At 44.8% G+C, this 13,159-nt stretch overlaps 1 protein-coding gene across 1 annotated transcript in view; it reads right to left on the bottom strand.

Moving 5' to 3' along the window:
• Nucleotides 1–13,159, bottom strand: part of LOC308072300 (uncharacterized protein) — a gene marked incomplete at its 5' end in the record, with an annotated part of 100,830 nt that overhangs the window by 31,831 nt on the left and 55,840 nt on the right. Inside the window, 3 exons of the mRNA XM_080408955.1 lie at nucleotides 6,289–6,430; nucleotides 7,494–7,669; nucleotides 11,062–11,143. Coding sequence (XP_080265081.1) covers nucleotides 6,355–6,430; nucleotides 7,494–7,669; nucleotides 11,062–11,143 — 334 coding nt within the window. The 3' untranslated portion in view covers nucleotides 6,289–6,354. The remainder of the gene's footprint in view (nucleotides 1–6,288; nucleotides 6,431–7,493; nucleotides 7,670–11,061; nucleotides 11,144–13,159) is intronic.

The following is a 13,159-nucleotide window of genomic DNA, read 5'->3' as shown; positions in this document are numbered from 1 at the left end:
CAGTTCCAGCAATCCAGGATAGTTGTGCTCAGATACCTGCTCCACAATTCACCATGTCTCTGCCCACCTGCCACCACCAACTCCTGCTTCCCATGGAGGCATCATTCAAAGCCATGAATTGCCTCCTGGAGGTGATGCCTCAGCCTCCACGCAACCTCCTTTTGCCCAGTGACCAGCAAGCAGCGATCTCATTAAGCCTCTGCCTGAAGGGCCTCAAAGCCTCACATCTGGCTCGCTCCAGTCATGCCTCCATGCCAAGGTGAGCGGCTGTGCAGCATGCAGGCTGTGGCTGGAGGAGCTCCACCGAGTGCTGCGTGCCACAGCATCACTGGACCATCGCTGCCACTGGGTATCGGCATCACAAGCAGGGCCACCAGCCTGGAGTTTTTTGAGTTAAAATCCCCAAAGAGAAAGATATCAACCATAAATCAGCTACGCACTGCAGACCACAGCGGGGGACAGCCAAAATCTGCCTTCAAAGGACTTGTCAGGCAGAACAGGCTATGATGCCCCACGGATACTGGAGGTTACTGCTATTTTAGAACACAAGATTGAAAGAATGAAGTACTCATAAATTCTGCTTGCTACCTGTCTGGATTTAGAGTTTCAATTTTCAAGCCACTACTTCAAATGTGAAATCTGAATTATTCTTTATCCACACACACAGATACTTGATCAAATAATTAAAACCTGTCTCAGCCATACAGTTATCATGTTGATGTCTTTCTACCCTGTCTCACAGAATTTGCACCTGTTGTTAGATAATGCAGACAAAAGGGGTACTGACTACTTGCTTTTGTTCATGATTGTCTTTAAGTTTCAAGATTATTTTAAATAATTTTCTTCCATACAAACAGACTTCCTATTGTGCACTGCGCTGTCTCATCAAAGAAGGAAATCCAACTCCCTATTTTCAGGAAGTCTTCAAGTTTTCAGGTGTTGCTGTTTCCACACGGTATGAAGGCCCATCTCTCCCTGCACACCCATGCAATTCTGCTGGCAGTCCAGAGCAGAGGGGCAGCATGTAAAATGCTGCTTTGTGTCTCTGCCAATATCAAACTATTGAAGTCGTACTTTTATGTGCACCTGGTTATACCTTCCACTAAGGAGAGTGCATCGTAGAGGCACTTTCATGCCAACTATGGAATTAATTTTCTTTAAAAAGTATTTTCCCTAAAGCTTAATAGAGATTGCAGCCCTAGATAACTCAGTTGCTTTGTTCCAGTGTCAGAGGCATGCAGTGGAAAGAGCTGAAACTCTGCAGAGAGGGCACGGCTGGACCCTGGCATGAACACTGGTGGCCGGACACCCAAGGGCAGAAGGGAAGAAAAGGCACTGGGGGAAAACAGGATTTCTGTTATATTTTTGTTGTACTTGGGGGGGGGGGAAGAGAATTTGTCACCTGGCTAAGAAAGCCAAGTATGATGTACTCCACAATTCCTACCTAACTCCATGAAACAGCTTATATTGAGTGCTGTTGATACCTCAGATCTCTCCTGTGTTACTTTCTTCTCAAGTTCAAAGCTAAAAAGCTATTTTTAGTTGGCTACATTTATTTGCCCTTTCCTTTCCTTAAAGCAAATATAACCAGTAAAATTCCTTGCATATTTCTCTCCATCCTGAAGTTTCTTTTCTCATTTGCCCCCCATATAATCAGACCCCTTTTCACACATGGGTGAACCTAGAAAATCATTTAGAGCGGGAACCATGTGAACCAGTTCAGTGAACATCAGGTAATAGTGTCTTAGAGGCCTTTTTGAAGGTCAAATAGTTCTGGGTAATTTTTCCAGCTACTTTCTTTGTTAAATGAAAGCCCACCAAAACCAGGAAAAGAACAAGATGGTTTTGTAAAAGTCTCTAACTCACAGGTCCCCTGAATCTGCCTGCCCCATATCCCTGCATGGTTTCCTTCTATGTTTTCTCTCTGAGATGCCCGTCTTCACAAGTCACCTGCTTGTGCATAATTTGTATTGCTCACTGTTGCCCTGAGAATGGCTGAGATTTTCAAATACACTTCTCAGTAGATTCTTAAACTTCTAAGTTACTTCCAAGCTTTTGCCAAAAAAAAAAAAAAAAAAAAGGCTTACTTTTTGTTTGCATCATGATATGAAAGACAATCTAAAAATCATCCTGGACACACACAGACAAACAGGAGAGCCTGTGAGTGAACCTGGCCATCTGTGGTTGCTTCTGCGTAATTTCTCCTACGTCAAGCATTGTAGATGGGATCACAGTGCAGCTTTTCCTTCTAGGCCCTGTAAATTTGGGTATTATTGCTAACTTTGTGATAAGAAACTACAGCACTGATTTAAATGAACTGGTAAGTCTTACAGCCACAAGATGGTCAAATAATCCCAACCTTCATACAAAACTAGACAAAGAACATCAAACAAAACTAAAGAACCTTTATGTTCTCCTTTTAAACAGTGCAATTTCAACTACAGAAGTAAATAAATTTGTTTTATATTAAGAATGGAAGCACAGAAGGACTTTGCTAGATAAAAATTCTATTTTAGGAGAGATTTCTGTTTAATGAACTGGACTTGTTTTCTGAAAAACAACTTGTAATGAAGAACAGGACAATGCCACTTAGTCTGTAAATTCATTAAAGCAAAGGCTTTTTTAGATTGCAAAAGCTCGCACAACAAGGCCCTGGTTTGTCCTCTTAGGAATGCAATACCAATCCCCAATCCCAAATTCTTTACTGGGGCTCCAAACACTTACAAAGGTTATGCAGAGTTTGCACTGCACAGGATTTCTTCCCTGCACATAACTCTGAATGTGCAAAAGTATTTCCAGACTCTGGACAATGATCATTATCCAGACCCAAATATAATGGCGGTCGTGGTCAGATATATGTGTGGAGAGACGCATATGAATGGGCAGGTATATACTGAAATGGGCTCATCTTAGTTAAGAAAAACATGAAAACTGCCATATATACATTTGAGAAAGTAATTTTAATGTAATGCAAGTGCATTTAATGCTAATCCCCAGTACAGCTGCACAGGTGAGCGCTTTGGCTGCTGCAGTTCACCTGAGAAGAGCCAAGCTCTGTGCCCTGCGCCAGAAACAGCTGCTGAGAGCTGAGCTGCACTTCCCACTGTGCATGGGACCCTAACTGGGCACAAATCCTTTCTGCCCTGCAGACTCCTGTGGGCACAGGCTCTGGGGCATGTGGGATCATCCACCTGGTCCTCCAGAAAGGTGACAGGCAAGGTGCCCACCTCCCCTGTGTCTGCTGCTATGGGGATCCATGTCCTCCTGGGGAGGAAAGCCTTGCCCCATTCAGTCCCAGTCACTGCTTCCGACTCACTGTCCCCAACATAGTGGTGCATTCCACCCAGAGACTTAAAACTGTGTTTAAAATACATAAATGTCAGAAAAACTCCATACCCCATTTAAAGATTTAGCTCAAACTCCTGTGCCATTCAGCTTGGGAGACGAAGGAGAGCTTTTGCAAGAATTAACAAAAAAGAAGTTGCAAAATGCACTCACAAGGTAGTAAAGAAAAGGAAAGCAGTCACAGCCTCAGCACAGCATGTCTGCATTAGGCTGAGCGATGCTGGGCTCTTGGGGCTGTCAGAGCTGTTTGCCTCCTTGACCACTTGCACAAAAGCCCTTCTAAAGCTTTATCCTAAAGGAATGTAGTGTCCAGCAAGGACTGATAGTGGTCAGAGTAACCAAGTCCCCGCAGGCATGTGCTTCCAGGGAACAATGGGAGTTAACCACATGCTGGGACAAAGCCCCTCATCAGTAGAGCAAGGGCAAGGTGACGGACACTGTTGGCTTAGACAGAGAAAATGCAAGAGCAGAGTCAAGGCTGGGAGAAATCTGCTCTTCAGTGGCACCATGCTATTGCTTGAGAATTAAAACTACTTGTTTCACCATGTTTTCTTTGGGGATACTGCTGAGGGACCTCTGAAGAACAAGGAACACTGACAGCCCTCCTGTGAAGTTTCCATGGCTTTCTGCAACCTCCAGGTGACTAATGCTGGCTCCTACCTGTGTGGCTAAGTGCTGAACACAAGTCACTTCTTGTCTTCCAAACCTATTGTTGCTGCTCTTCCTGGGTGCAGAGTCATTAAGGCATTCTATGAGCCATACTGGGCAAAGTAGTCGTCTGCCACACACATGATCAAATCCAGAAAAAACAGCATTTATACATCAGAGTTGCTCCAGGTCTGGGGTGAAGAAAAAACTCACTGGTTTTCAGGGCATTTGGATGCTTGCTAGATGTATTTGTTGCTTTTGGAGTAGCTGTCAGAGGCAAAATGACTGGAAAAGCTCAAGAATGTCCTTTGGGGGCAAATACTAAAAACTGCAAATCAAGATGAAGCGTAGCAGTGCACTGCTCCTTACTCCTCCTGCCTGTGGCATCAGACTACTGAGGTCTGTGGATTATTTCTAGCGCTTCCATGACAAGCAACTTTTGCAAGCTGTCATTATTTCACAAGGATCTGCACCTACAGGGAAAATACTGCACAAATCAAGATGATGAAAGTGACTTCTCTGTATCGAGCTCTTCTGGAGAACACAGACTGCCTCAGGCTTTAGATGCTGTCGAAGACATAGGGACATAAGATTTGTCTGAGGTTCATCCAGTCCAACAGTGTCTCTAGTAGCTGTCATTACCAGCTCCTCAGGGGAAGGCACTTGAGAACTGAAGTGCTTGGGCCTGACTGTATCACTTGAACCACATTCTTGCGGACTATTTCAAAGATTTCCAGAAGAGGCATCAGATCTCAAAAACATTTCCAATCTTCTGGAAAGTATTTGCTATTCCCAATATTTTGCAGACCATAAAGGAACAGAAGCAATTACACAAATGCGGTTCCCAAGAGGTTGCTTGGTAGAAAATCTGGACAATAATCAGTAGATCAATGGATTACCTTTGAAGCCTTTCAAAAGGCTTAGCTCCATCTACCAACTTCTATTCCTCAGCCACCAGTGCTGACCTGCATGGTGAGATCCATGCTGCACTTAGCTGAGGAGTGCCAGTTTCACATTCTTCTGGAACTCTCAAACAGAAAAAAAGCTAGTTTTGGAGGTTTGTTATTCAGCTTACTGATTTGCTGCTCCTTGGCTCACAGCTGAAGTGGAGATGGGTCCTCTTGCTCACCTAGTGAAACACAGTTCTCCTGAGGGAAGATCCTCCTCAAACATCTCCACAGCAGGCGCAGACACCAAGATTCACGGAGTTTCAGAGCTGTGCCTGCCCCCGTGCCCCTTTTGCACCACAGGCATCAGCTGGGCTGCTCAGTGGCACATGCAGCTAAGCTGCTCCCTGGACATGGGCTGGTTATCGCACTGAGCATTAGCTCAAAGACAACTTCTGAGAACCCCCACTTGAGACATTTAAGGAACACAATTAGGTAGCTTGCATAGACACAAACATTTGCATAATGCTACAGATACCAACATATGGTTGACCCATATTGCCCCACACAAGACATGCTGCTGCAGCACAAAACCCACCAGTCACAAAGCTGTGCACTTTGTGTGGGCTGGGAAGATCCCTCAGTGCCAAAATAAATGGTGGATGAGCCAGAACGGCTGGACTCCACAAAGAGGCTGCAGGTGGGAGAGCCTGAGACAGAACAAGATGTTTTCAGGGTGTTTCTGTCAACAGGTGGGTTCCAAGGAGAGGGACTGAGTGCTCCTGGGCTGGGGGAATGCTAAAGATATCCAGCTGTTGCTAATAAGAGGGCAGCTCAAGGAACACTTACCAAACTGGACTCTCCTCATTTGTCACTGACATGGGACTTGCCACATACTGCTGCAGTCAGCTTACCTTCTCCCCTCACTTTTGCTGCCTGGCTTTAGCAGGGAGCACCGGTGAAAATGGATGTCTGCACGCCACACAGCACCCTTTGCAGCTGCAGGAAGGCTCACCAGCCTTCTGCAGTGAGTGGGATGGGAAAACCCTGGCTGAACTAGGTTTGTGCAAGACGGAGTGTCCCCTGAGCGAGAGTAATGCACAATGTGGCACACTTGCCAGCTGTGACTTGTGCCCTGATGGGTATGGCTACAAGTTGTGGGCAGAAGAAATCACCCATCCATGCACCGCATACTGCTCAATACTACTCCCAGCATTATCCTGCATTTGTACCATTCCACAGAAATACATGTTATTTAAAAAATATGAAAAAGTGTGTTAATTCTAATTATTTCTAATATTATAACTATTCACCACAGACATAGACCCAGTTTTCTCTATTGAACTGCAAACACAACATCTTTTAACTAGTCCTTTCTGCATCATTAAAAAATTGCTGTTTGACATACCATACTCTCTTCCCTTCTTGTCTGCTTTTATTTCTTGATGCAAGTGAAGATCCACTCCAACTCCATTTACCTTGCTCTTGTGTTTGCAATGAAGGATTTCACAACATGCACACAGAGATCTTTTTTGAGTAAGCATGAAATTCTGTAATTAGAAAAAAATAGAGACCAAACCATTTCAGTATTCTCAGATTACAAACATGTTGTTTGTCCCCATTAACAGCAGTCTAAAACTGTAAAATATATGGTGTAACGTTTGCAACATTTGTATAATGTATATATATAATTTGTGAAAGACACATTGTCCTTTAAGATCAGCTACATTTAATAACTTCTGGTTACTGTGTGTATTTGCAAACTGTAGTAAATCACACAATTTGAACAATGCTGGGAATAAAATGTCTGAGTATCAGTGCTACCTAAAACACCATGGCATCTAGACACTAGATTTCAGCTTGCATCCCTCCTTCCCACAAAATATATACATTTTCTACACTACTTAGTGGCTTGGGGTCAAAATGCGGCCCAAGCTGGAACAGGTCCAGTGGCCTCTCTCCCACGCTGCACTGGAGATGAGTAAGCACCCTTGGGGCAGCCCAGGGGCTGGGACGGTTTTGGCAGGCAGGGCAGGAGCCTGTATTTAGCAGGGGCAGACCTCTCCCTCTGATGGCAACCCTGAACTGGCACCATTTGGCAAGCATGTGTTTCCTGTGCAAGTATGGATAGCTTTAATGAATGATACATTGATTTCTTCTGCTGGGGTGGATGCCAGGAGTTCTTTTTATCATCAGTAACGTTTCATTCATTATTTCAGCTGCTCCCTCATGGAAGGAGCACAAAGGACCAGGCTGCCTGAAGTCAGAGGGCTCCCATGGGGAAAGCAGCAGCAGACCCCTCAGAATTACTGCTGACCAGACAAGCTGGCTCAGAGTGGAAAGAGAGAGTATTAATTTGGATTAAATGGAAGTAACTGGCTTAGTATAACATGACAGCTGTGCCAAAGAGAATGCCACATTTTCTAGCTGCAATCCCTACTGTTAGATCTCTGTGTTATATTTTGGGTATTGGCCAAATCACGCTGGCTGCAGAATACTCTCCGTTACTCTAAGTCACTGGAGAGGGGCAGATCTGTCTATATTTAGGTCACCAAGTCCCCTGTGATAATCATTACTCCCTCTTTGTTTTAGTACTCTGCTTTCTATTTTTACCTCGCATATTCTGCACCAGGTCTAGATGCTTGAAGAAGACAAGCCATTCTTTCCTCAGAAGAATTAATGGCCATGCCTGTAGTTTGTTTTGCATTTACTTCTTTCTTCCTTTCTTCACGTATGGGTCTTCTTATAATGCAGACTATAAAGAGCACTCCAACCAGAAAACAGCAGATCTGAAATTGAAAGAAAAGGATGAATCAAATGGTGATAGTAGACAAGGAAAGGCATAACATTTGTAGTGCAGTTTTCCCTAAAATTTCAGTCGCATCTGCACTTGTTTAAGGTTATGAAGGTAAATTTGATAAAGAAAGCAAAGGATTTGTGGATGGCCAATGCAAATCCTAACAGCAGAGCTGCCAGACTGAGACAGGAGCAATGCTCACAGTGTACCTTCATCCTCCAACAGCCAGGCTCTCTGCCATATTTGCAGTCAATGGTACCGCATTCGGGCAGGAAAACGGCTCACTCAGTAAAAATGGTGGCAAAACTTGGCACCATGTAAATAAGACATTCATATACTTCTCATTGTAAGCCAGTGTTATTTCCGAACAACTGATCTCTACATGTTCTGTAACAAGAGCTAATGGAAAAATTGGGCATTTTCCATTAATACGACTTCAGGAGTGTTAGTTTGCATCACTCATCAATCTGAACAAAAGTCTACAGGACCACCTCAAGGTGCTTTCCTTCATATGCGACTGAGCCTGGCTGGCTGCCTCCTCCCTGAGATGATGGAGCAGCTCAGGTGCAGCTGGCAAAGGGACTGAGGCTGCTGCAGGGCACAGGGTGCTTCGCTCTGGCTCTGCACGTTGCTGCCGGACCGCCCCTGCCCTCAGCCTGACTGTTCATCTTGCTTCCTCCAGGTGTCCTCCAAAGGAACTTGATCTGGCAGAACATTTTTAACTTCCTCCAGCTCTCCTGGTTTGTGAACTCAAAACACAGCAGAGATGTGCATGCTGCTATCCCCTGCCATTCTGGAGAGCACAGGCAGCACCAGAAAGATTCCCTTCTGTCTGTCCTGATCCCTTTCTGCTTTCCACTAGGGCAAGGAAAGCAAGACAAAGAGATGAATTCAGAGGAAGAACAGCTGTGAGAGTGGTCCCGGAGCCAAGTCCCCTCCCAGACAGTGCAGGGGTCTGTACCATCCCCCCACCTTCCCCGGTGCTGTCCTGGGATGTGTCTCATAGGCAGGTTTGCACTGGAGACCTGGAGCAGGCAGCTGCTGCCCCCGGGGAGCTGCCCACCACGCAGGGATGTCCAGTATGGAACAGTATTTGTACACTACCTTCCCTCACCATCTCTTGCCTTCCCCCACCTGTTGCTGCTGAACACAGACTGTAGGAGAAGAAAGCCAGCAGAGCATGGTGGAAGGAAAATGTCTGGGAGATTCAGGCCTTGCCAGTTATGATCAGGAGTCTCAGAGCCCCTTCCCTGCAGGACATGCTTTGGAGCAAACTTTGCGTGGTTTCAAGTAATACAGATCAAAGTGGTCTTCCCCACTAAAGAGGAATCCACCAGGCAACAGCAATGCTTTTCTCAAAGTAGAAAAGGTATGAAGAGGAGCATAGGCAAGGAAAAGGGAAGAAATGTCTGAAAAAACCCTCTAGGGCTGCTGGTGATAGGAAATGCACAACGTCTAACCTGGTCAGTGCACAAACAAACAGCACTCTGGAAAGACACACACCTACACACAAAAACAAAACAAAAAAAAGAGAGAGAAAAGGTTAAGAAGCACCATCTCTGAGCAGCTGAACAGTGGTTGAGCCATCCTACCCCTACCAGTAACTGCCCGCTGCTTGGGAGCAAGGAGCAGCAGTGTAGCAGGCTTAGGACTACAGCACAGATGTTTCTCTTTCCTTGCAAAGGTCTTCTTTGCAGGTCCTGTGTGGTTTTGACTTCCACTAGGTTTTGCTGGTCACTGGTGCTGACAGCATGACAGTGACAACAGGTCAAAGTGTGCTCATTGCTCGCGGTAACTGAACTAGACCCTTTACAGCAGTTCCCCTGTGTAACATCCAGCAGGTGCTGCGGGTGTAAGCCTTCCTTCCCAGTACTGCAGGGATGCAGGTCCTCCCTGCTCAGCCCTGTCTATAGATAGATTTAGCTCGACCTTTGTCATCTGCCTGCACAAGTCACACATTCCCACTGAGGATTTATATTAGACACCTGGCACTCCCTCCAGAGAGAAGGGAATTACTGCGTGGGGCTTGCACAGTGGGACAGCAGTACTGGACACTGAGATACCTGCATCCTTTTCAGCCGCCTCACTCCCTGAGCTTAAATCCAGAGCGTGAGTGCCTCGACTTGACTCTGGGCTGAGTGGATCACCACAGGAGACATGCAGAACGACTCCAGCACCAACTGGCACCAGACAAAACAAGGCAGTAAGGAAAGGTGGTGACATGCAGGCCGGAAGGGGAATAGAACGGGGAGGGTGGGGAGAGAAATTATTTCAGAGCTGGAGCTAATTTTGCAAAATCTGGCTGTTAAACAAAGAACCACAGTGTTTTTAAAATTCTGCTTATTGAATTAAGTCACTCTCCTGCCAACTAGATTACTTCATCTGGCTGAATAATCTGACACCTCTTTTTAGAAAAGAATCTGCTAACATGACCAACTCAGTATGATGGCATAACTAACCATCTCCTTCACCATGCTCTCAGGGAAAGTGGCACCACAGCTGAAAACAAAGCCCTTTTATGGGAAACTTCTATGGAATTTAGAAAAGACTTGGAATAGAAATTAAAAGCTAACTCAAAGCATTTCTATTTTGAAGCCTAATAGAATCATGGATCGGTACCTATAGCCTAGCACTTTTAATACATTTTCATTTATGTATGTGTGTATGTAATACAATGTAATGCAAAATATGCATTCTTTTGCATTAAAATTTAAAAGGAAGAAATAATTTTATTATTACATATTAGTAGGTGGGTTTGGAGCATGACGTTTCTCCTTGACTTCTGAGCATGTCGTTCACAGTAACACTCAAAATCAGCTCTGAAGTCAGGTAAATGGCCTCCCTTTTCTCTCTATGTTAGAGTGCTGCACTGCCAGCATGGCTGGATGTTCACATTGTTATTTGCAACAATAATAATAATAAAAAAGATCAGGTCTTTATGGTGCTGGATGTGATTTTTGTAGTCTCAGAGACAGTCCTTGACCCAAACAAGTCTGCTTAGGAGAAGGGAACTTTGTGTTTTATGTAAGGGAGCATATGCAGAAAGACTATTGATGCTACCTAGGTGAGATTGCTGGGAAACTTTTTTCTGGATGCCAAAGCAGTGGCTTAACCTGAAGATACATGTCTGCTAAAAGGAAGCAGACAGCTACTAAACTTCACCTTTTCTTAACTTCTTTACTGCTGCAGTTTAATTACTGTGCAGTCTGAACACCTGATGTAACTGATTCCCTCACAAAACTCCCCTGCAGACACACTTCAGCTCTCCTTATAGCCTAGAGATGTGACAGTGGGACAAATGCAAACACACTGAATTTTGGCAAGTTAAGGCCACCCTCTGGCTGCTTCTACGGTATCTCCAAGACATCACAACTTCTTCTTTACCTCCAAGACAGCTCTATCAGTCTCTGAGGGCCTTTCCATTCCTCTGAAATCCAGTCCTTCCTTCTTGCCCACTGATTTCCTGCTCAAAAATAAAAGCAGGTGTTTTACCCCCAGTTGATACTTGCAGTGTTAAAACACTTGGATGTCACAGAACAGTATTACAAACAAAACAACATTGCTAGAAAGAGCTGCAACCCTTTGGGACAGAAATCCCAACAGCATTTTTTGGGACCTCATCTGTGTGAGAGTTTGCTGGTCTTCAGAGTTCTTTGGTGGCTTCTTTTGTATATCAGATTAATTTATGGAAATCATCAGACTTCGTTAGATCAAACCGTAACATCTCTGCCCACAGACAGACAGATCATAGCCTCTGGCCACAAGCTGTACCAATCACTGGTTCTTAAACTAAAACTAACTATTCAACTGGCATAAAGATCAGCATAGACATATTTAGATCAGGCTATGATTTTAGCTTAAAGTTATTCTCGGTGAGCATTATCTTGAGACAGCTCAATATCAACTCAGGGCAAGATAGGGTGAGGATTTTGAACCAGCTTAGTAAAGTCAACTTACAGAACATGTCTTTAGTTAAACCAGTTCAACTTTGCACAGTTCTTGAAATAACAATCGTTTTTATGGCTAGTGCTCACCTGAAAATGGACCTGGTGCAACGCAGCATGCTTTACTTGCCCCTTTTCTTTCTCACTCAAAGTGTGAGCTGGAGGAACAGAGACACTGTCCCTAACTTCCTTTCATTCCTGGAAAGCTGGATCCATGAAATCCCCCTAGACACCACTTCGGTTGCTGGCCTCAGGCACAGAGGCAAGTGTAGCTAAGAATGGAGTCCTCCTGTATGGCTGGCCTGCAGACCCACAGAATCCACAATACACACAGATCAGGAGAGCGAGCAAAGAGGCTTTGGGGACCCCTCAGCTTCATGGTGCCTGTGCTCCTGTACTGCCACCCCTTTGTGACCTCTCAGCTGTCACACTCCTCCTAGAAATGGGACCCTTCCCAAGAACTCTGTCAGTTCTCCAGGGCTGAATGGCACCTTCCCCCATTCCCTGTGCAGAGGAAGAGCCGTGTGTTTCAGCAGCACACTGTGCATCGGGACAGCAGCTATACCAGCTTGTTCAAAGGCCACTCACGCTCACTGACTTCAATGTGTTATAGACCAGGCACTGTGTGAGGACACCAGTCCCTGAAAGGCTCCTGCAGAACATCTAAGACACCAGTACAGTTGGTTGCCACTTCAGAAGGAGATATGGGTATCCTCTCACTTGTGCTGCAGCTTTACTGCAAAGGAAACCCAGGCACAGAGTCACGCAAGCATGACTGAGGGCCCACACGCCGCACATGCACACTGCCCAAAGGCCAGGCCAACACAATGGTAAACACTGGAGCGCTGGGGGGTCTGGCTGGGAAGAGCCTTAACTTTCTCCTCCTGCACCATGAAACCTGGAGCCTCTGGATGCTGGTTCGTTACCCACTGTAATGTGCTGGTCACAGGGTACACTACAGCGAGCTGTGCACCGTCTTTAACGCAGTAATTTGAACATATCTGCTTTTCCACTTAATACAGACAACCATTGTTTCAATGTCCCCTCAGGACATTACGTTCTCCAGAGAAAGGCCTGGGGACAAAGAGCATCTTTTGAAGGCTCTCATTACTTCTGTGCTGTATTTCTCATATCTGATAAGCCTATCTGTGAAATTCCAAAAAGAGATGGTTATCTCCTCTTACACAAATAACTTAATCTAATGTTACTTTGATACAAACCTTCCGTGATACATTTCTGTAAGCAAAGAACTACTTAAGTGCTACCCTTGAAGAAATACTAGCATTATGTTTCACATCTGTCTCACTTTGACACTAATGAAGACTATTTCTTGTACCAGTTCTGCCCTTATACCATTAGTGTGTTTTTTCTTTCAGTAAGCAGTTATAATTCTATTTACTAGTTACTGCAGTTACTGCTTCAAATACATTCCTCTTTTGAATCAGCAAAACACTGAGGATATTTTACATGAAAGAAACATTTATGTGATTTTGCCAAACAGTACAAAAGGTATTTTGTGGATTTTTGGATTTGGCCAG

Source organism: Falco punctatus (assembly GCF_963210335.1).
Source record: "Falco punctatus genome assembly, chromosome: 13".
NCBI lineage: Eukaryota > Metazoa > Chordata > Aves > Falconiformes > Falconidae > Falco > Falco punctatus.
The sequence above is the reverse complement of the archived record's forward strand: the minus strand, read 5'-3'. Positions and strand labels throughout refer to the sequence as shown.